The sequence below is a fragment of the Juglans microcarpa x Juglans regia genome, chromosome 5D, assembly GCF_004785595.1.
Source record: "Juglans microcarpa x Juglans regia isolate MS1-56 chromosome 5D, Jm3101_v1.0, whole genome shotgun sequence".
Taxonomy (NCBI): Eukaryota; Viridiplantae; Streptophyta; class Magnoliopsida; order Fagales; family Juglandaceae; genus Juglans; species Juglans microcarpa x Juglans regia.
Genome location: NC_054602.1, coordinates 4,310,359 through 4,334,188, shown reverse-complemented (window position 1 = coordinate 4,334,188; position 23,830 = coordinate 4,310,359). Strand labels below are relative to the sequence as shown.

At 38.4% G+C, this 23,830-nt stretch overlaps 1 protein-coding gene across 2 annotated transcripts in view; it reads left to right on the top strand.

The window, feature by feature from the left end:
* Positions 1 to 23,541, top strand: part of LOC121265165 (ferredoxin-dependent glutamate synthase, chloroplastic) — a 39,687-nt gene extending 16,146 nt beyond the window's left edge. For both annotated transcript variants that reach the window (XM_041168664.1, XM_041168665.1), the window contains 24 exons: positions 3,396 to 3,555; positions 4,512 to 4,622; positions 4,777 to 4,992; positions 5,671 to 5,828; positions 6,529 to 6,658; positions 7,936 to 7,994; positions 8,175 to 8,280; positions 9,036 to 9,132; positions 15,951 to 16,066; positions 16,186 to 16,383; positions 16,517 to 16,627; positions 16,863 to 17,102; positions 17,196 to 17,294; positions 18,541 to 18,636; positions 18,737 to 18,934; positions 19,041 to 19,115; positions 19,302 to 19,430; positions 19,516 to 19,614; positions 20,402 to 20,544; positions 20,682 to 20,775; positions 21,231 to 21,469; positions 21,561 to 21,639; positions 22,365 to 22,448; positions 23,039 to 23,541. In XM_041168664.1, the coding sequence (XP_041024598.1) occupies positions 3,396 to 3,555; positions 4,512 to 4,622; positions 4,777 to 4,992; positions 5,671 to 5,828; positions 6,529 to 6,658; positions 7,936 to 7,994; positions 8,175 to 8,280; positions 9,036 to 9,132; positions 15,951 to 16,066; positions 16,186 to 16,383; positions 16,517 to 16,627; positions 16,863 to 17,102; positions 17,196 to 17,294; positions 18,541 to 18,636; positions 18,737 to 18,934; positions 19,041 to 19,115; positions 19,302 to 19,430; positions 19,516 to 19,614; positions 20,402 to 20,544; positions 20,682 to 20,775; positions 21,231 to 21,469; positions 21,561 to 21,639; positions 22,365 to 22,448; positions 23,039 to 23,200 (3,199 nt within the window). In that variant the 3' untranslated portion in view covers positions 23,201 to 23,541. The remainder of the gene's footprint in view (positions 1 to 3,395; positions 3,556 to 4,511; positions 4,623 to 4,776; positions 4,993 to 5,670; positions 5,829 to 6,528; positions 6,659 to 7,935; positions 7,995 to 8,174; positions 8,281 to 9,035; positions 9,133 to 15,950; positions 16,067 to 16,185; positions 16,384 to 16,516; positions 16,628 to 16,862; positions 17,103 to 17,195; positions 17,295 to 18,540; positions 18,637 to 18,736; positions 18,935 to 19,040; positions 19,116 to 19,301; positions 19,431 to 19,515; positions 19,615 to 20,401; positions 20,545 to 20,681; positions 20,776 to 21,230; positions 21,470 to 21,560; positions 21,640 to 22,364; positions 22,449 to 23,038) is intronic.
* Positions 23,542 to 23,830: the final 289 nt, after the last annotated feature.

Sequence of the window (23,830 nt, the reverse complement as noted above, 5' to 3'; positions counted from 1 at the left end):
CCTAAGAAAGTTTGCAACTACTGCAAGAAAGAGGGCCATCTCATCAAAGATTGTCGAGTACGGCCTCAGAATCGCCAATCCCAAGCTTTTGAGGCTGCTGTATAGTCTTCTTCTTCATCTTCTGCGCCGCCTACTGTAAGCTCTGATTCATCTGTTCTCACACCAGCAATGGTCCAACAGATTGTGTCTTCTTTTACGGCTTTAGGCCTGCAAGGTCGCTGATGGCAGTACTCTTCCTATTGCTGTCGTTGGTAATTTGGGCTCTTCATTTCGCGATGTTTTTGTCTCTCCTGGATTGTCTACCAATTTGATTTCTGTTGGACAATTGGTAGGTAATAATTGTGATGTTCACTTTTCTCGTGATGGTTGTCTTGTGTAGGATCAGGTGTCGGGGACGGTGATCGGGAAGGGGCCTAAAATAGGACGTTTATTTCCCTTACAGTTTTCTATTCCTAATGTTGTTTCTCTTGCTTGTACGGCTACTGCCAATACTAATGAAGTCTGGCATAAGAAATTAGGTCATCCTAATTCTGTTGTCTTGACTCATCTTATGAAGCATGGTTTTTTGGGCAATAAAGATTCATTTTCTTCTTCTGTATCTTTTGATTGTGCTACTTGTCGTCTTGGTAAAAGTAAAACTTTACCTTTTCCTGCGTATGGTAGTCGTGCTTCTAACTGTTTTGAGATCGTGCATACTGACGTTTGGGGTGTGAGTCCTGTTATTTCTCATGGTTAGTATCGTTATTTTGTGACGTTTATCGATGGTTATAGTCGATTCACCTGGATGTATTTTCTCTGTTCTAAAGCTGACGTGTTTTCTGTCTTTCAAAAATTTGTTGCGCTTGTTGAGACACAGTTCAATACTTGTATCAAAGCTTTACGCTTTGACTCAGGGGGGGAGTACATGTCTCATTCTTTTCAAACTTTTCTTCAGCAAAAGGGAATCATTTCCCAGTGTTCTTGTCCTTATACTCCTCAACAAAATGGAGTCGCTGAGCGTAAGAATTTTCATCTCTTAGATGTCGTCCGTACTTTGTTGATTGACTCTTCTGTACCTTCTAAGTTCTGGGTAGAAGCTTTATCTACTGCTGTCTATTTGATCAATCGTTTGCCTACTGCTACTCTAGATTATGATTCTCCCTATTTTCTACTATTTGGCATATCTCCTGAGTATCAATCATTTCATACCTTTGGGTGTGTTTGTTTTGTTCATCTGCCACCTGTTGAGCATCACAAGCTTGCTGCACAATCTGTCACATGTGCCTTTATGGGATATAGTCCTACTCAGAAAGGATTTGTTTGTTATGATGCTCATGCAAATAAATCCCGAATCTCACGGAATGTGATTTTCTTTGAAAATTAATATTTCTTTCAGTCTCAGGTTATTTCTGATCCTCCTATTACTCTTCTTTCCGCTTTTGATGATGTGTTTTCTTCTATTAAGCTTTTTCAACCTGGTATGGTGTATCATCGATGTTTTTCCCCCTTCTTCAACGCCCCTTCCAGACATTGATCCATCATCTGATTCTGCGGTTCCTATACCTCGGCACTCCATCTGGGTTACACATCCACCGGATAGGTATGGTTTTCCTCACATATCGCTTACTGCCACTCTTGACACTATTTCTGTTCCTCACTTTTATACCCAGGCATCCACCCAAGCGTGTTGGCAGCAGGCTATGCAAGAGGAAATTCAAGCTCTTCAAGACAATCATACTTGGGATCTTGTAATTTGTCCCTCTGATGTCAAACCTATTGGTTGTAAATGGGTGTACTCAGTCAAGTTTCGAGCTGATGGCTCACTGGACAGATTTAAGGCCCGTCTCGTGGTTTTTGGGAACAGACAGGAGTATGGTATTGATTATGAAGAGACATTTGCACCTGTTGCGAAAATGACTACTGTTCGGACTATCTTGGCACTTGCTGCATCGCAAGGGTGGTCTCTCCAGCAGATGGATGTGAAGAATGCTTTTCTACATGGGGATTTGAAGGAAGAAATCTATATGTCCCACCTCCCGGCATGTTTGCTACACCTTCCTCAGAGGTTTGTCAGCTACGCCAATCCTTGTATGGACTGAAACAGGCTCCACGTGCATGGTTTGAAAAAATTTGCTCTAACCTGCTTGCTTTTCATTTTCCTCAAAGTCAGTTTGATTCCTCCCTTTTTCTTCGCAAGACTTCGTCGGGAATTGTATTGCTTCTCGTATATGTCAATGACATTGTGATTACTGGCTCAAATACTGAGTTAATTAAGCAATTACAACAGCATCTCAAGGCCTCCTTTCACATGAAAGATCTTGGTCCCCTGCAGTACTTTCTTGGCCTTGAGGTGCAGCTTACTCCAACTGGTATGTTGTTACAGCAGCACAAATACATGCAGGACGTTATTTCATTGGGTGGTCTCCAATCGGGTAACTCTGTTTTTACTCCCTTGAAGGTAAATCTTAAGCTTCGTCAGGAAGAAGGAGAGTTTCTATCAGATCCATCCTTGTATCGGCAACTTGTTGGGAGTTTGAACTACTTGACGATTATTCGTCCTGACATTTCTTTTGCTGTGCAGCAAGTCAGTCAATTTATACAGGCTCCCCGTCATCTTCATTTAGCCTCTGTCCGCCGGATTCTCCGATATCTGAAGGGCACCTCTACACGCGGGTTGTTCTTTCATAAATAATCTTCCTTACAGTTGGTGGGGTATAGTGATGCTGATTGGGCCGGATGTGTAGATACTCGTCGCTCCGTTACCGGCTGGTGCATGTTCTTAGGCAATGCACTCATTTCTTGGAAGAGTAAGAAGCAAGATAGAGTTTCCAAGTCCTCTACTGAGTCTGAGTATCGTGCTATGTCTTCTGCATGCTCTGAGATTACATGGCTTCGTGGGTTATTAGGTGAACTTGGTTTTCCTCAACTGCACCCCACTCCTCTTCATGCTGATAATACCAGTTCTATTCAGATCGCCGCTAATCCTGTCTTCCATGAGCGTACAAAACATATTGAAGTCGATTGTCATTCCATACGTGAATCTTTTGACAAACATGTGATTACTCTCCCTCACATTTCCACTCAACGTCAAACTACAGACATATTCACTAAAGCTCTTTCTCGGCACCGGCATCAGTTCTTGGTTGACAAATTGATGCTTTTCGATCCACCAGCATCAATTTGAGAGGGGCGTTATGTATATAATTTAGGTCTTTCTATATTTAGATTGTATAGCAGAGAATTAGGCTAACTATAAATAGACTTAACTTGTATAGACACTTAACGTGTTACAGAGAAATCGGTAGAAGAAATATCTAGCAAGTTGTAACTCTTTTCTATAAATAATGAAAGAAACCTAATGAAAAAGGTATTCAGACCAATCTTGACACTTATTATCCTGTATTTGATGGAACCAGGGCATTTGGCTACTCAAGCGAAGATGTTCAAATGGTTATTGAAACTATGGCTGCACAAGGGAAGGAGCCTACGTTTTGCATGGGCGATGATATTCCATTGGCAATATTGTCTCAGAAGCCACACATGCTTTATGATTATTTCAAGCAACGGTTTGCACAGGTTTGCTGTAATTTATCTGAGTCTGGATGAACTTGTACTTTATTATTGGAGTTTGCTATGTGCGCACATGGGTGCGTGCATGTGAGTGCTACTTTGCTTTTTTTTTTTAACCTCTTTCCCTCAGCATATGATAAAATGTTAAATTGAAGTTTTAGTCGTAGCCCCCTTCAATTTTCTTGCCAGTGCACCTGAAAATCTGTCTGAAACTTCCTTTCACATGCGTATGCTCTTGTTCAATTTATCACCACTCTAGAGTTGTGCTTATATAATGCTTGACCAATTTTAGGGCATTACGGCCTGGAAAGATCATAGAGCCCAGCATTTGAATGATTTGTGATGGGCATTGTGTGCGCATGTTGTGCCTTTCATTCTACAGCTGGTGTGACTCCATTGGATGTGGTGATTTAAGATATATGCAGTTCTGCAACTTGCCACTTGCTGTTCAATCCCCCACCGACCCCCACCCCCCCCCCCCCCCCCCCCCCCCCCCCCCCCCCCCCCCAAAAAAAACCCAACCCAACCTAAACCAAACAAGCCTTCTCTAGAAGGCTACCTAGTTGAGAGACTATTTAGACTGTTTTTATTCAATGAATACGTTTTTCTTGAACTTCTTTGCTAGTGAATTGTTCTTATGGACACAAGTATAACATATGTGGGATAATATGATAAAAACCATTCTAAAAATTATGGTGTTTCTTTGCTGTTTAAGTATTTTAGTTTGAAATTAACTTTTTGACAAAATCTTGATATTTTACTTTGTAGGAGATTAGATTGTTCTTTATGAAAACTTGATTCCTTTGGGCAAATGCTGTAGATTTTAATGGCCTAGAACTAGGTGTAAACTCTTGTATACCCCCTGTGTACTTGCACTATGCCTATTCTTATTAATATAATCTATTACTTATAAAAAAGATCATATTCATTTTTTCTCAGTAACTCATTTGTGTACTTTTCAGGTTACAAATCCAGCTATTGACCCTCTTAGGGAAGGATTAGTCATGTCTCTTGAAGTCAATATTGGGAAGCGAGGAAATATATTGGAGGTTGGACCTGAAAATGCTAAGCAGGTCTGTTAGCACATCTCTTTCTTCATCACTGCCATTTTAATGATATTTGTAATATTTATTTTGAAATTAGTTTTATTTAGTATTTTTTAATAGATTCTTTGTAATACTTTTTGTATTTTTGACTGTGCTTAATTAGTTTATTGCCTTGGGGCAGGTAATTTTGTCTAGTCCTGTCTTGAATGAAGGGGAGCTCGAGTTGTTGCTGAGGGATCCCTATTTAAAATGCCAAGTGCTGCCAACATTTTTTGATATCCATAAAGGGGTTGATGGTTCCTTAGAAAAGACGCTATATAAACTTTGTGAAGCTGCTGATGAAGCTGTTCGAAATGGTTCCCAACTGCTTGTTCTCTCTGACCGTGCTGATGTGCTTGTAAGTAGCATTGCATCTGCCCTCTACAATATCGTTCCTATATAAACTTATTTTTTGTCAGCACTCTTTTTCTATGGGCCACAGCTGTGGATTTTTTGTGGCCTCAATTTTCATGAATTTCTAGTTTTCTATTTCCTCTTCCTAAATAGGTGTTACCTTTTGTATACCATCTTGTGTACTTGGCTATGCCTATTCATATCAATAATATCGTTTACTTATAAAAAAAAAATAAAACTCAGCCTGACACTTTATACCTAGTTATTCGAAAAAAATTCAGAACATATTTAATCAAGTGATCATTGAATATCAACTTTCTGGGTTCACTGCTTGTGTTATTGATAATCAACCTTTTTACATTCTGATTGTTGTTCCGTCGGGCATTTTTTGTTGATTAAGTTTATGTGGCTTTATAATCAGCAGTGGAAGTTGTATAAACAAGTCCCATTTTGACATACATAGGAGTTCATTAATCTCTCTCTCATTCGTACTTGTGATTATATATCTGTCCCGAAGATGGGTGTGCTTATTTAGGTAGCTTGTGGTTGCAAAGTTATTGTTTCTTCTTGGGGATGTTTGTAGTACTTTCTTTCATCTTCTCCTTCTTTAGGCATCCAAGACAACCGTTTTGAAGATTGATTTGGTTATTCTGAGTAACACAGTCTTTGCCTTTTCTTCCAGGAAGCAACTCGTCCTGCAGTTCCAATACTTCTTGCTGTTGGTGCTGTTCATCAGCATCTTATTCAGAATGGCTTGCGAATGTCAGCATCTATTATAGTGGACACTGCTCAGTGCTTCAGCACCCATCAGTTTGCCTGTTTAATTGGATATGGTGCAAGGTCATTTTTCCTTCGATATTTTTCTATATAGTGGCTTTTTTACATTTTATAATGTTTCTGTTTATGCTGAAAAATATTGAAACTAATTTTCATGAGGAAATATTTTGTTTGATCTGGTGCCAATTACTTCGGAATGTTTATCTTCTCTTTCACAAGAGAATAAAATAAGATATTTACTGATATAGGCTCATTCACCTTCTATTTTGTTTCAATTAGATAAATGACATTACGTAGGAAGCAAAAGAAGTCCTTTTGTATTATATATCAATTGTTGGAAATTTGAACCAGGTCCATAAAAATGAAGTGGTGTATTTTCAACAGATGTAGGAACAGTTCCTTGAAAGTAAATCTATGTGATAAAGGGACAAGATTAGATTTCAGCATGTCTAGTAACTAATTTGATTCCCCATTATCGTAGAATATTGTACTTTTAAAAGGCTTCAAAATAGACTGTTGTATCATCAACTGTTGCTGTTTTACATGCATATCAGTAAGGATGTGTTGATGCTTGCCAAGAATTCTCATATTCCATCCACTAAAAACTTGACAATAGCTGTTTTATTGAGGCACCTTGGAGGGTTCTGCTTCTATCTGTATTAGAATTCTTACGTTGCTTGTGCTCTTGAATGGCTTGTTGCTTGTGCTGAACTTTATCGTCCTGAAAATGCTCAACTCTGTAGCTCTGAAATTAATTTTTCAGTGCCATATGTCCGTATTTGGCATTGGAGACTTGCCGGCAGTGGCGTCTGAGTAATAAAACAGTAAACTTGATGAGGAATGGAAAGATGCCTACTGTAACGATTGAGCAGGCTCAAAAGAACTTTTGCAAGGTCAGTACGCCAATATTTGAAGTAATATTTTTGGATCTACACCATCATGAGCAATGGCAAGATGGCTATTGTAACAAGAAAAGTTTATTCATCATCCCCACACACCACATACCACACTTTTATTTTTTTATTTTTTTCCCTTAACAAATGTGTGATATATAGATGATGAGTAGAATAATTCAATTAGTTTAAGAAGAATAAAACCAAATTTTTTAGAAAAAAAAATAAAAAAAATAAAGAAGTGTGGTGTGTGGGGATGATGAATGGCAAAGCTCTTGTAATAATTAGAAGGAATACTTGGTGTATCATACATCCAGATTGTGTTTGTGGCCAAATTTAATTCAGGCACTCATGTTAACCGTGTACAAAAAATGTGAGAAGAAATATTTAGTTAATTCTTGTAAAACCCATCACAGTATTGGTTCTTATGCTGTTTATATTGGTTTTTTTAAATATATTTTTGGTACAAATCTAATATGATGAGAGAAACCTTTTAAATAAAATTACCTGGGTTTGCAAGGAGAACTAGGTAATCGCTGCGTCTTTCCTATGTATGTGAGTTGCACCCCAACACTCTTTTACTAATATTTTGTTGTCTTTATGTATCAAAAAGTGAAAAACAAGAAGGTAAAATACTTTGGTGAATCAAGACTGAAAGGATAATGCACTATGAGTTTGAAATGAGTTATGATTGTGTAGAAAAACCTGTTCGTTAGGTATTGGTTGAAATTGGTTTCACATAATAATGCAAGTTTAGATCTAACATTAAAATTTATCAGATTAACGGATGTGGAAAGCTATAGTCAAAATTGAGGGTTTTTCAGAGGAGGATATACAAGTTATTGAATGTACACAATTACTAAAGCAATCTGGAACATAAGGAACCTGTTTGTTCTCCAGCATATTAATACATAAGATGAAGATTACATATGTTATGGTACAATTTAAAATTTTACAATTATCAAACTAATATACGGACTGAGAAGATAGTAGTCGCTTACATGCACACCGATGCTACACGGTTGAAAAATGTAAAGAAGACTCTGAATATCTGGCATATTTATTGTGGGTTTTGACAGAAAATGTAATCAACATCCCTTCTTTTGACTATAAAGTTTCTAGGAATGGGGAAGTTTGACGGTTCTTTTAAGACCATTATGTAATGACTTATCTTAAGACTTATCCACTAGTTTATCCATGGTTATAATGGGAAACATTAAATTCTTGGTCTATCCTATTCATTAGTAATTTATATTGACTGCTTTGTACCATTTTAGGCTGTTAAATCCGGTCTTCTCAAAATTCTTTCCAAAATGGGCATCTCATTGCTCTCAAGGTATGAACCGCTTCTTCACTACTGTTGTTTTTAGAATAAGTTTTATCGTTTCTGTATGAATTATTATATGGTTACATTGTTTTCCACATCCTTTTTCTAATAGGCCCCTTTATGTTTTGCATTTGTTATTTATGTTTTCTGATCATGGTGACAATCTAATTACCAGTTTCCGGTATCTAGTTATTGTGGTGCACAGATATTTGAGATTTATGGACTGGGGAAGGAGATTGTTGATCTTGCGTTTTGTGGGAGCGTTTCCAGTATTGGTGGATTAACTTTTGATGAGGTAAGAAACCCAGCTTATATGAAGCACTTGGCCTTGAAATTCAACATATTTTTTTGGGGGGATTAGTAACTTCAACAGTAGACAAAATTCAACATATATACCAGTACAGAAAGGGGTATATAGTACAAGTGTCCAGGAAATTTATTTTTAAATCATTTTTCTAGAACCATTTAAATCACGAAAAGGTATTCTCTTCAGCAAAAACAAATGAATTCACTGCAGAATTAGATGAGTTTCACCGCAGTGAAAGATAAAATTGTATTGCTGTGAGTTTGGGCTTGAGCAAAGACTGCATTGCGAGCATATCTAATTCTCTTTGAAACCAGTGAATAGGGAAACTGGATTGTTGAGGAGGTGATGAACTAGTACAATTACTGTTAGAGAGTAGGTAGCTATAAGTTTCACAAAATAGCAATATACAACTACTGTGAGTTTGCATGTGAGCATAAAGACTGAACTTAAAGCTATATTTCTGGGAACTCACTTTCTTTGGAATTGGAGAACTGTAATAACTTTTTATTACTGCTATCAATTTGTTTTTAGTGTGTTAATTTGGGGCTTTATTTCTTATGGCTACATGCCATTGTCACCTATAGAGTTTCTCAATTGGTTCGCCTAAGTTTCACACAGTGGTAGGTTTGTACTGTTCAATTTCCTGAACTAATTATAATCTTTGAACTTATACATGATGGTGCATTTACTGATGGTGTCTTTGTCAATTAAATTCCATTTTTTGAAATCCTCCTTTTTTGCAGCTAGCAAGGGAGACTTTATCTTTTTGGGTAAAGGCTTTCTCTGAGGATACGGCTAAAAGACTAGAAAATTTTGGATTTATACAATTCAGACCAGGAGGTATAGCTTATTATCACTTTAATTGAACATGTTATACCATTCCAGAACTGATTCTAACCATGCTATAATTAATACATGACCAAGTAAATGATAAGTAATACATAACCAAAATTTTTTGAAAATTTTGGGTTTGTTTAGGTTAGGTTTGAATAGTGAGTTGAGATGAGATGAGTTGAGACGAAAGTTGAAAGTTGAATAAAATATTGTTAGAATATTATTTTTTAATATTATTATTGTTTTGGGATTTGAAAAAGCTGAATTGTTTATTGTATTTTATGTGAAAATTTGTAAAAGTTGTAATGATGAGATGAGATGGGTTGAGAGTGTTTCTCAATCCAAATTGAGCCTTTTTTTTTTTTTTATTGGTAATCAAGAAGTTTTATTCATAATAATAGGCAAAGTCCAAGTACACAAGGAGTATACATGAAAAGTACCTAACTAGAGTTTACAACTGAAAGTAGAAAGTCATGGACATTTAGTCCGTTACAAACAATGGCATGAAAACCATGTTTTAAAGAAAAAAAATTTCAGCTCCTCTATTGTTCTCTCGTGGTTTTCGAAGCTTCTATCATTTCGCTCCCACCAAATACATCAACACCTACATATGGAGACCATTTTCCAGATTGCTGCAACTTGTGTATTTCCTCAGAGACCTCTCCAACATGCTAGAAACTCCACCAATCTACGGGGCATGATCCATGATAATTCAAATCTTGTAAAAAAATCAGCCCACATGGTCCTGGCCACCTCACAATGTAGAAACAGATGGTCAACTGATTCACCATCTTTCTTACACATGCAACACCAGTCCAACACCATTATTCGACGTCTCCTTAGGTTATTTGTTGTGAGAATTTTGCCCAATGCTGATGTCCAAACAAAAAAAACTGCTTTTGAAGGGACTTTCGTCTACTGGATGCTCTTCCATGGGAATGTGGGCATGCTTGGGGTCGTTAAAACTTTGTGAAATGATCTAACCATGAATTTACCTTTCTTGGAAGAGCTCCAAAACATCCTTTCTATAGTACCCTTGATCATATGCACGGAATACAGTGCCACATAGAACTCTGTGATAACCTCCAACTCCCAGTCTTGGGCTTGCCTAGTGAAATCAACATTCCAGTGAGGGAGCCACTAGAAAAGGCCAAGAGATCCGCTATTGATGCATCCTTTGCTCGTGCAATCTCAAATATGGCGGGGGAAGTGTCTTGGAGACTTCGTTCATTGCACCATTTATCGTGCCAAAATCTAACACGAGAGCCATCACCCTTTGCAATATGTGTATGTCTCCTTAAGGTCTCCCAACCCTTCCTAATGTATTTCCACAAACCCACCTCATGTGGGCCTCATACCTTATTCGAGCACCAACCAGTCCATGCTTCCCCAACCTGCGCATCAATGACAGACTTCCATAGGGCCCCCTTTTCGTGTTGGTACCGCCACAACCATTTACACAATAGAACTTGGTTGAACTTCATCAAGTTACGAATCCCCAATTCACTCTAGGGGTGGCAATATGTGACACGACACGATAAAAGCGGATTAGGGTTTAGCCTTAACGGGTTCGGGTCAAAACGGGTTGACCCGTTAAGACACGATTGCTTAACGGGTCAACCCGTTATGACCCATTAAGAAAATTAAATTTACCTTTATACCCTTAGACCTAAAGGGCAAGGAGGACGCTCCACTTCCTTCTTCAATTTCTAAATTTGTTTAGATCTATGTTTTAAATTTTTTATTATATTTGGAATTGTAACATTAATATATTTACATTGTATGTATTGTTTATTATATTTGGGATGTAATTTTAATAATGAATATTATTACAAATTGTGTGGATCATATTTATTTGGATTGTAATTTTAGACTTGTAGTTAGTTTTTTATTTTTTATAGATATTATTTATATTTAAATATTTATATAAAATCAATTAAGTCAAACGGGTCGTGTCGTGTCGTATCGTGTCTGTTCAACTCATTAACGTAAACGGGTTGAAATGGAACGGGTCGTGTCGTGTCATTTTGTGTCAATTTATTTATTATTCATTAACGGGTCATAACGGGTTGTGTCGTGTCAACCCGTTATCTTATCGTGTCGTGTTCGGGTTTGAAATTTTGACACGAAATCCTTAACGGGTCGTGTTCGTGTTGACCCGTTAAGTGTAATGTACATACCTTGACACGACACGACACGACACGACACGAACACGACCCGTTAACACGATTTGACACCCCTAATTCACTCCTGGAAAATGGAGTGCAAACCATGGACCAATTGACCATATGGAACTTGAACTCATCCCCCAAACCACTCTACAAAAAATCCCGTTGTAGCTTCTCAATACGGTTGGAAATTTTAGCTAGGAGCGGGAATAATGACAAAAAATAGGTGGGGAGGTTAGAAAGAGTACTTTTAATCAACGCGAGCCTACCTCCTTTCGATAGATACAACCTCTTCCAAGATGCCAACCTGCCCTCCACTTTTTCAATCACAACATCCCAAATCTGCTCTGATTTAAAGGAAATCACCCAAGGGTAAGCCAAGATACTGAAGAGGTAGAGAAGATACCTTACTTCCCAAGAGAGGCTAAAGCTACCGCTTCAGGAACATTCCCCACCGATACCAATTCAGACTTTGAGAGATTAGCTCTCAAACCCGAAACAGTTTCAAAACAAAGAAGAAGAGCCCTCAAAGATTGGATATACCCGAGGTCTACTCCACAGAATATGAGAGTGTCATCAGTAAACAACAAGTGAGAAAGATGAAAAGAGTTACCATTCCCCACCGAGAAACTGTAGAGAAAACCACCTTCCACAAGGCCCACAATCATCTTATTGAGAGCTTCCATGACAAATAGAAAGAGCAGGGGAGAGAGCAGATATCTCTGTCTCAAACCACGGGAAGAGTCAAAGAAACCTACCAGTGAACCATTCACCAAGATAGAGAAACAGACTGTTGAGATGCAAAACTCTACCCATTTCATCCATTGCTCTCCAAAACCGCATCTTGCAAGTAAATAAAGCAAGAATTTCCAATTAACATGATCTTAAGTTTTTCCCATATCTAGTTTGCAAAGTAGCTGAGGTTGCGATTTGAGTCGTCCGTCCAGCACTTCATTTGCAATTAGAACCAAATCTAGAATTTTTCTACCTTCGACAAATGCGTTTTGTGGCTTCGAGATTAACTTCTCCATCACCGTACTCAATCAATTCGCTAGCACTTTTGAAAGAATCTTGTAGACCCCATTCACAAGGCTAATGGGATGATAGTCGCGAACATCCACTGACCTCACATTTTTGGGAATGAGTGCTAGGTAGGTAGCATTGAGACTTTTTTCAAAGCTAGCATATGTATGGAACTCTTGAAATACCCGCATAAGGTCACCCTTGATCACTTTCCAACAGGTTTGGAAAAACCCATGGTAAAACCATCAGGGTTTGGGGCCTTGTCACTAGCCATGCCTTGAACAACTTTGCATGTCTCTTCTTCTTCAAAGGGTCTCTCGAGCCACCCTGCACGTTGCTGATCTAGTATTGAGAAAGTCAACCCATCTACTGTCGGTCTCCATGGTTGTTGTTTAGCTAGGAGATGTTCGTAATACTGTACAATGTGGTCCTTGATACCTGACTGATCTGAAGAAACTGCTTCATCTACCATCAAGGTATCAATAACGTTGTTCCTCCAATGCGAATTAGCTACCCTATGAAAGAACTTTGTACACTTGTCTCCTTTCTTGAGCCATCGTGCCCTTGATTTCTGTCTCCAAGAGATTCCAAGAGATCTCTTCAATCAATAATACTCGTTCAAGTTTAGCGACTACCTGATTCTTGTGAGTTTTTTCAGATTAAGAGATAGTTCTTGCCTCCTCCTCACCCTCCAAACCCTGTAACTCCTCCAGAAGGGAGCGTTGCTATAGTAGCACATTGCCAAACACTTGTTCATTCCATTGTTTCAAATCGTGTTTCAGCGCCTTCAACTGTCTTGCCAATATGAAGCTTGGAGCTTGGAAATTATAAGGGGACCACCATTGCCTCACCCTATCTTACAAAACCATCAAATTTAAGCTACATATTTTCGAATTTAAAATACCTTCTGCTTCCTTGGATGCCTCCACAATCCAAGAGGATAGGAAAATGATCAGAGCATACTCTAGGAAGTCGTCTTTGAGTTACATCAGGAATATGTAACTCCCATTTTGGAGTTAGCAAAAATCTATCAGACCAAGATGGGAGTTCTCGAGTGTTGGACCTAGTAAACGTGCCTCCCGTTAGTGGGATATTCATAAGCGCATGTTTTGAAATGAAATAAAAAAATTCCCTCATAGCGGGTGTGATGTGGGACGTACCTGACCTTTCACTCGGGAAGCGAGATACATTGAAATCACCCCCTATACAACTTGGTAACTCCCACCAACTAAGAAGTCCCACCAATTCTTCCCACAATGATCTTCTTTCCGCGTCAATATTAGGGCCGTAAACTCCTGCAAGTGCTCATCGGAACCCATCTTCTCTATTTACAAAGGAGCAAACCATAGTGAAATCACCCACACATTCCTCTAATCTTTCCACCACCCTTTTATCGAATATGATAAGGACACCACCCGATGCTCCTTTAGAAGACAGATACGACCACTCGACATGATGCCCTCTCCACAAACTTGGAACTATTTGACTTGTAATTAATTCTAACTTGGTCTCCTGTAAACAAATGATATCACCTTGCCATTGTTGAAGTAAGTTCCTGACTTGGAGCAGTTTGGCCTCCTCGTTCAACCCCCTTATGTTCCAAGATATAATTTTTGGCTTCATATCAGAACCGTCGTTGCCCTTTCCTTAAGACGCTCCCGGCTAGAGCTCTGCTCCCCTCCCTCATCGTTCATTACCCATGTAAGCCTCTTGAGTCCTTGTTCTCTTTTTTTATCCAAATTAAGAGATGGATTAGCTTTGGCTTCTGCATGTCCAGCTTCAATAGCTGTGAGTAATGCCAAAAATTCATCTTCAAAACCCTGGCATGTAATCCCAACACAATGTTTGATCTCCATGGCTTTTTGAATTACCCAATTTGACACCCTCGGATGAAACAAGTTCAATGGAGTAGGTTCTATCCCTCAACAGAGAACCTGCCCCTCGCTGCATCCTCTCTATTTGTAGACTCAAATACTATCAGAGCCCCTTTCGTAGCAACCTCCTCTGAGTTATCCAGGCTTCCTGCACTGTCAGGGTCAACAGATAGGGATTTTTGAGCAACTAAAGAGGATCCCGGCACCTTTATCGGTTTCTGGGCAGTCGAGGAAAGTTTCGTCAGCCCAAAGGTCGCTGCTAGCATGTTCTGTGACTTCTCATAGTGTTGCAACCCTCCCATCTTCTCCTTTTCAGAACCCTGTGGTAACTCAACAGTCGCCGGCGCCGGTGACGTCGCTTTCACGATCGTGATGGTGGGAGGCAACCCAGACAGGTCCATTGCACCCTTTTGTGCCTCTCCATTGACCATTGGCCCTCCCAATGACACGGGATCTAGCTGCGTAGCCTCCTTAGGTCGCAAACTCACTTCCAACTCAAGATTTCTGGTGCAGAGGTTACTGGAGTTAGCCCCTAAAGTCGCCGGCGACGAGCCATTGGTGTTGGGCCGTTGCTGGCGACAAAATAGTCCCTCGCTGGCTGTTGTTGGGCTGTTGCCATTGTTGGCCAACGTCGCACTGGGCCTAGCTAAGGATGTGGAGCCCTTCTCAAGGAAGGCCCAGTCCTTTTGAGACGCTAGCTCATTTTGGGTTGGGCTTGGCGTGTCCAGCCCACGCCCATCTTCGTTTTACCTTTATCCAACCTTAATTTCGGCCTAATCATAGTCCACACTGCCTATAAGTGCTTCGACAACCTTCTTCAAACAACAGAGCTCCTCCTTCAAACCAAAGAGTACCTTCTGACCTTCACTTTCTCCTGCTCAGGCATCGAACAGACCACCTCCAACTATTTCAGGTATAGAGTTTCGACCAACCCTCCCTGCTAGAGAACGCTCCCCTGTGACCCATTTCTTTTTGTCCTTTTCTCCATTTTGTGACACCATAGCCTGTCCTGTACCACCATGCGCCACCCCCTACTTCCTACTCCACCACCCAATGCAACCTCCGCGTATGTCCTAGTTTGACCACCCACCTCTTTCCCCTTCCCACCACCCTAAACCACCACTAGAACCTTGGAGAGGGAAGATAGAGCATGCTTCATCTCCATGGACAGATTTTTCCAGCCCGTCCTTCCATCCCTGCCGGGAACACAAGCAGGCCTCGACGCTCACTACCACCATATTCCGTGACTTCCAAGTAGCGTCCAAAGGCATTAGAATGCCGGTGAGCAACTATTGCCAAAGACCCAACCCGAAAAGTCTTGAAAAAATCCTTCCTTCCCTCCGAAAGGGAGCATTCTTCCACGGTGTTTGCCAGCCAATGAGCGCTAGAAAGGCTGAATACCAACTCCTTGGTAACCTTCTTGCCTCTTTCAATAATACGGAAGAAATTTCCCTCCTCTAATGATAATACAAAAACCTTGGTTTCTTTTTTTTTTGGTAAGTAGAAGATAAACTTTATTGATGTGAATGAAATCAAAAACCTTGGTTTCTATTAATAAGTGCTTTAAATAGCCCATCTTAAACCAGAAATATTGCAGACCCAGTAAAAGCTAATGGGATGATGATTCCAGTGTAGATCACCAGAAGGGTTCACCAATGGTAGATGTACGGAGAGAATAAAAAATGTGAGAGAGAGATCAAAAAAGTTCTGAAGCCTATTTGCTCTTACTTCTTTTTCTTTTATTTTTTTATTTTTGTTAGGGAGTATCATGGAAACAACCCTGAGATGTCAAAGTTACTCCACAAAGCTGTTCGCCAAAAGAGTGAAAGTTCCTTTTCAGTTTATCAGCAACATTTGGCCAACCGACCTGTCAATGTGAGTGCTGCCTTGTCATCTATTGTTTTCTCATCTTCTGATATTTTAGATTTTTATTTTTTATTTTTTAAATCAACATTCTGTTATCATATAAAGTCTACTGGTCTTGTTTGGCATAGGTTCTTCGTGATCTTCTCGAGTTCAAAAGTGATCGCACCCCAATTCCTGTGGGAAAGGTTGAACCTGCTGTATCTATTGTTCAGCGGTTTTGCACTGGCGGGATGTCACTTGGAGCAATTTCAAGAGAAACTCATGAAGCAATTGCCATTGCAATGAATAGATTAGGTGGAAGATCAAACTCTGGAGAAGGTGGTGAGGTAGTTTTCTCTTTCTATAAGTTGGTTGTAATGCATAACCATTTTTTAATTTTTTATATCCCCTCTTAGTTCCATCTGTCAAGTTGAGACATATTTTGGAGATTGTGATATGCTCGGTATATTTGACATCTAGGATCCCATACGCTGGAGACCACTTACAGATGTTGTTGATGGGTATTCACCAACACTGCCTCATCTCAAGGGTCTTCAAAATGGGGATACAGCTACAAGTGCTATCAAGCAGGTCACTTCATTAAACTTCTGCTTCAGAAAAATTTCATAACTTCTTGTTTTCCACAATCTCTAACTATATTATTCAGTGTTTAGCACTGTTGCATAATTGTGTTTATTCAATGATTGGAGATGAAAGTGATGATCTTTTAATCATAATCATAAGGCTGTTCTATTTGTTAGGAGTTTAGCTTCCAACTAAGCATTTAAATATTGTTGCTCTACTGAAGTCACTACATCATTTTCAGGTTGCTTCAGGACGTTTTGGGGTCACTCCAACATTCTTGGTCAATGCTGATCAATTAGAAATCAAAATTGCACAAGGTGCGAAGCCTGGTGAAGGTGGTCAACTGCCGGGGAAGAAAGTTAGTGCATATATTGCAAGGTTGAGAAATTCTAAACCTGGGGTACCGCTGATTTCTCCACCACCACACCATGACATTTATTCTATAGAGGATCTTGCACAATTGATCTTTGACCTTCATCAGGTGATTATCAGTTGCATAAATCTGAATATTTTGTAAGAATGAGATACTTAGCACTCCGATCAAAATGATAACTAATCTATGCTGAATAAATAGGTTAATCCTAAGGCTAAGGTTTCAGTAAAGCTAGTGGCAGAAGCTGGAATTGGCACTGTTGCTTCTGGGGTTTCAAAGGGTAATGCTGATATTATACAGGTATATAGCTTGTCATCTTTGCATTTGAAGCAGTGAGCTATCTTACATTTCTGCAGCATAGTTTCTCCATTCTATATCTCATTATGGAGACGTCAGAAACTTGTGTGTTCCATCAGACTATGTTACAGATGGTATGCTAGTATAGCATGGTAACCCAGTAGCATATGAGAGCTGAATTTGTAAAGGGCGTTCTATATTGATCTTTAATTTCTTTTTGAACTAAATGTTATATATTGGTCTATGGCTTCTTATTTTGTTAACTAAGAAAACCATGCTCTAGTATTCTTTTGCTTGTTTCCTTTGGTTCGCCACCTCTCCCTCAAATGCTTGAAAGCTAATGGGTAACTGCCCCATTCTAAATTTTTCCTCTCTAATGTATGTATAGAATACTGATAAAAAAAATGTATGTATGTATAGAACCGTCAAAGGAAAATAATAATGAGAAGAAAAAGAGAAATAATATTACCTCTTGATCATCATAACGAGACAGTTTGCGAAAATGTGCTACCTACATCACAATGAAGTAAGAGATGATCTCTTTGCTAAATATTATAATGGGATCTAATCAGTCTTGCAACTTATGTTTTGAATTTAAGCATCTTAGGGTATGCTTGGGTAATGAGACGAGATGAGCAATTCTCAAAACTTCTCACAATTTTCTTTCCAAACATCACTTCAACACAAACACTTTTCAATTTCAAATATTCGACTTTTTCATCTAATCATTACCTAACTATTATAACTTTTACATACTTAAAAACAAAACACAGAAATCAATACAACTTTTTCAAACTTCAAAACAAAAATAATATTCAAACAATTTTTTAAATTTATAATATTTTTATTCAAAATTTTCTCTCATTTTCCAAAACACAATAAAATATCTTAACTCAAACCATTTTACTACTATTCACATAATTATGAGATACTAGTGTCCAATTAGCCCTTAGGCTTTTTACCACGAGTAACTAGAAATCCGTTAGTTTGGAATAAGCCTTCTAACTAAATGCACATATTCGTTTGCATATGAAACCATTTATTTATTATGCTGGATAGCATCTTGTATGTTTTTGTTTACATTTTCTGAAAGTATGTTCCTGGAGATGTTGAAAGAAGTTTAATTTTACTTTCTAGCTGAAAATCCTATCTTCTTTGTCCAATGAAAATTCAAAGGTCACGGTTAATATTTCTTACCTTTTCTTTCCCTATTTTGGTATTTTACCGACAACTCTCATTTGCCTTGCAGATATCAGGGCATGATGGTGGAACTGGAGCCAGCCCCATAAGTTCCATCAAGCATGCTGGTGGTCCTTGGGAACTTGGACTTACAGAATCTCACCAGGTCAGTATTTGACACGCATGAGACATGTAGAGGCAGTTACTTCTTTTGATTTTCTTTGTAGAGACTGTATATGCTATTTAATTATTGATATCCTCTCCAGACACTCATCCAAAATGGGCTCAGGGAAAGGGTTATTCTCAGAGTTGATGGTGGCTTCAAAAGTGGAGTTGATGTCCTACTGGCTGCAGCTATGGGTGCTGATGAGTATGGGTTTGGTTCTGTGGCAATGATTGCTACTGGATGTGTGATGGCTCGCATTTGCCACACAAATAACTGCCCAGTTGGTGTTGCTAGTCAGGTAAGGCTAATTTGTTAATTTCATTTCATTATTTCCTGCGATCTTTCCAAATAGAGTTTGGTTTGCATTTGTTTTGTCCATTCTTTTAACACACGTTTTACTTCAGAGAGAAGAATTACGTGCTAGGTTCCCTGGTGTGCCTGGTGATCTTGTCAACTTCTTTTTATATGTTGCTGAAGAGGTAATCCATCTGCCTTTTCATTTTTCCCCTGATGAGATTTGTTTTCCATCTTTATGGTCCTCGTGGATCCATTCTTTATCACTGTAGAATCCTCACTATTGTGACAACCATTATTTTTGTTAAATCCATCGAGGTCGATTTCTTCTAGCTTTTTTCATGTACTTTTTCCTTTTAAAAAATGGCCAGGTAAGAGGCATGTTGGCACAGTTGGGATATGAGAAGTTGGACGATATAATTGGTCGGACAGATTTATTAAGACCACGAGATATCTCTCTGATGAAAACTCAGCATCTGGATCTCAGTGTTATTCTCTCTGTATGTATAGATTTAATGACTTATTTTCTTACCATGTGTGGTTTCTATCATTTGAAAATAAGAGTACTTTATCATTTGTCTTCAGAATGTTGGGTTGCCAAAATGGAGCAGTACCGAAATCAGGAATCAGGGTGTTCATAGTAATGGTCCTGTTCTGGATGATATTTTACTAGCAGATCCAGAGGTAACGACTATTGATGTTAATGGTACTTTCAACACAACACATTTAGTGTTTGTTTATTGGTATTATTGCTACTTATTTTTTAAATCGAACTTCTATTAGGAAAAAATGGCGAAGTAGGACTCGAGAAAAATTTCTTGGAATATACTTTTGCTATAACTTGGGAGTCAAATTGAGGGATTGGACATTAAAGCACAGGAGATTCACAATGGACCATCAGTTGATATACAATGGAGGTTGTATATCAACTGTCCTACTTCTATGAAAAAATGTAGATAAAATCATTGCTAAAACTAAACTTACCTATTCGAGACCTTATTTTTCTAAAATAAGAAATTAAAGCAGCAAACATATTATAGATAAATATTAGTTTAGGCTTAATCATACTCATTTTCCTACATATGAAATTAAAGCCGCAAACTTATTAGAGAAAATTAGTAATTTAGACTCAAAATCATCAGAAGCCTAATCCTTCAAACATGATTTGTTGAAGAAGTTTAATTTGGTGTACTCACATGTATACTTCCGGTATACCTGGGCTATGCCTATCTTTATATCAATCAAATTTCTTCTTAATTATAAAAAAAAAAAAAAAAATGATTTGTTCAAGTTGATGGTTGATTCAGATTTTGTTCCATTTGACTCTTTTGAGGTGAAGGAGCTTGATAGCTGTTGATTCTTAAGAATATGAAACAAAAATGACATGTTGGTTAATGCCAATTTAGCAAAAAACATTAATTCTGTGTTTTGCTACCTATGGCCACAAAAATAAGATTTTTTTTATGCGCAGATATCTGATGCAATTGAGAATGAAAAAGTGGTAAATAAGACCATAAAGATATACAATGTTGATCGTGCTGTTTGTGGGCGCATAGCAGGGGTAATTGCAAAGAAGTATGGTGACACTGGCTTTGCTGGGCAATTGAACATTACGTAAGTTTTTTTTAATAGTTAATTGAACATAGAGTAGGTTGTGGGATTGACATAGCAAGTATTAATAACTGAAAGGGTGCATATGGCAATCTCTTTTGTTGAAAAGCTGGCTAATCAGTTTTCTTCTATATATTCAGATTTACAGGGAGTGCGGGCCAGTCATTTGCATGCTTTTTGACTCCTGGAATGAATATTCGGCTGGTGGGAGAGGCTAATGATTATGTGGGGAAGGTTGGTTGACCAAATCTTTGCCTCCGTTACTGTTTGAGAAGTTGAAGGTTTTACTTGAAACCCAATCAAATGACATGGTTGAGTAATTATTTTTTGAGACTTTTAGTTCATGACTTGAGCAATATTGTAATCCAATTGCTTATAAAAAGAAAATATTGTAATCCAATTGAGTTTGGGTTACGTTTTACTTGCCAAAAAAATGTTAACTGGGCTACATCGACATGGCAGTTAGTTTGCTATTCTTGAAGTGACAGTTCATTAGACAGCCAACAAATTGTTTTTCACCCAAAAAGTTGTACTTACCTTCTCTTTCTTCTACTTAAGTTTGGGATAATATTAGAGCTAAGCATAATATAATACCGAGTTGAGCTATTTCAAATTTGGCTGATTTGCTGTACTAACTCTGTTGGCCCAATGAGTCACAAAATCTGACACTCTAATATATATGTTACAAGGGTATTGCTGGAGGTGAGTTGGTTGTAACTCCTGTCGATAATACTGGGTTCTGCCCTGAAGATGCGACCATTGTAGGGAATACTTGTTTGTATGGGGCAACTGGTGGTCAGGTCTTTGTTAGGGGGAAAGCTGGAGAGCGATTTGCTGTTAGAAACTCTCTTGCTCAAGCAGTAGTGGAGGGCACTGGAGACCATTGTTGTGAGTACATGACGGGTGGTTGTGTGGTTGTTCTTGGAAAGTGAGTAACGCCTCTATAGCTGGCATATTTTTCTTTATACCGAAGCAAATTGAAGATAATGGGATTTGAATCTAAATTTAACTTGTGACAGAGTGGGTAGAAATGTAGCTGCTGGAATGACTGGGGGTTTGGCATACATTCTTGATGAGGACAACACTCTCCTCCCCAAGGTTTGTGTTTTTTTATTGCAGCGCTTCATGGGAATCACTGTGCAGTTAAAAAATTGTCGAGTTGCCTTTTTTTTTATTATTATTTTTTTCTCTTGCTGCTAGCAGTTCAATTTTCATCCTAATTTATTGTGTGTGTGCTGAGCCAATTATCTAATAATGGTGAATTGACTATTTGGGACTTGGCCCCCGGAAAAATAAAATGATCTCTGGAGGATTTGCATATCTATTAAAAGGTCATACTTCAATTAGGCAGAGATTCCCACTTATAATTTGCCATCTTTTTGGTGCCTAGAGAAGTCAGCAATGCATTGTTAGGCATTAATCAACACCTAAAAATGACATAAAATTACATGTCATTTTTAATTAATTATGGTACTGGGTTCTCTTAACTTATAATGACATGGCATGCATATGAAAGGTGATCAGTTTACTAATTTAATTCCTACTCAAGTTTTTCCGGGGTGTTTATTTCATCCTTCATTACTTATCGAGAAAATATTGTAACTTTCCGAGCTTGTGTGAGGGTGCTACACCTCATATTACTTTGACACTGTTATATATGGAACCGGTAGGTGGCTATAGTTAATAAAAATCCCTTTTCTTTCCCTTCGTCTCTTAACAAGGTGCTTTGGTGTACTATTTTTTTTTTAAAAAAAAAAAGTAATAATTCTCTCCGTTTGCCCCCCTTTTCCCTCTTAAGACCATTATGATTATTTCACTGACAGGTGAATAAAGAAATTGTGAAGATCCAAAGATTGACTGCTCCCGTGGGGCAAATGCAGCTGAAGAGCCTTATTGAGGCCCATGTTGTAAGTGCACTTAATGAACTCCAAGCTAGCATGCACCCACACAACACACCGCAGAGGCGCGCACTGTAATGAAAAAGTTTCAATAGTTTCATATCTTTACATTTATGCCTGAGACTTGCCTCTCAAGGTTATGTTGGCACACTAGCTGGGAGATCTTCATGATATCTTGGGTTGATTACAAAATTAGTCCATGGGTTTTATCCTGTTTGTAAATCACTCCATCGATTTCAACGGGAGATGGGCGGAAGGTGAGGTTGCCACGTGGCATTATAGAGCCCTGTGTCGAGTCTAATTGGTTGTCATATATTGACTCCGCTGTTAGATGACATAACGGGAGATGGGCGGAAGGATTTAATTGCAAAGTTTGGATACCTAGGAGTAAATTGTAAAAATTGAAATCGAGGTAATGATTTGCAAGCGGGTTAAAACTCAGGAACTAATTTTGTAATTAATCCTAGTATCTTTTTATAAAGGTGCACATTGAATTACTTATCTTTTCCTTTCAAGACCCCGTGTGGAGCTCTGTCACTAGATGCATTTTTTATTTAATTACTGAAACTTGATCTTTTAATTTTAACTAATCTGTGAAGGAAAAAACCGGGAGCAGTAAAGGCTCGGCTATTCTGAAGGAGTGGGACACATATCTGCCACTCTTTTGGCAGCTGGTTCCGCCTAGTGAAGAAGACAGCCCAGAGGCTTGTGCCGACTACGAGAAAACAACTCCCGGGCAAGTGAGTCTGCAATCTGCGTAGGATAATGATTCAACAATACACTGAAGCCCGCACTTCGATCTATGGAAAGATGGAAACTGCTTCTAGCCTGTACAGCTCTCAAATAGGAGATGGATGTTTAAGTTGGAAATCGGTACTAATTTCTGGGATAGAGGAATGCCTCACCATAACCTTGGGTGGAATTTCTTTCTTTAAAAATAATAAATAAAAAATCGCAGATTAGTATTTCCTCAAGTTGCCAGTTGGATACCCTGATCACATTGAGAAGCATTCACCTTTGATCAATGGTATAAGTTGTATAGCGATTCTGAAAATTGTCATAAATTCAAAGCCTGATTGTCATGGGTTGCTATTGCCGATCATATCTATTTGTTTAATTAAATTACCTTTTTATGATTGTTCTCATTTTTTGAGAAATACTATTCTAAAGCCTCTACACCACATATCATATACATTTCATAATTTGAATTCTAAAATTTATCTTTTAAATCAGATTATGTCATGCAGTTGGTCAGACCTTAGAATAGAGTTATTTATTTATTTTCTTAAAAGAGGCTGAATAAGACTTGTTATTGATCTTAATTTCAACTCTTCTCTAGGAAGGCATAGAATGATGTCATGCTTCCTGGTGTCTAATGGTCAACAAAAACG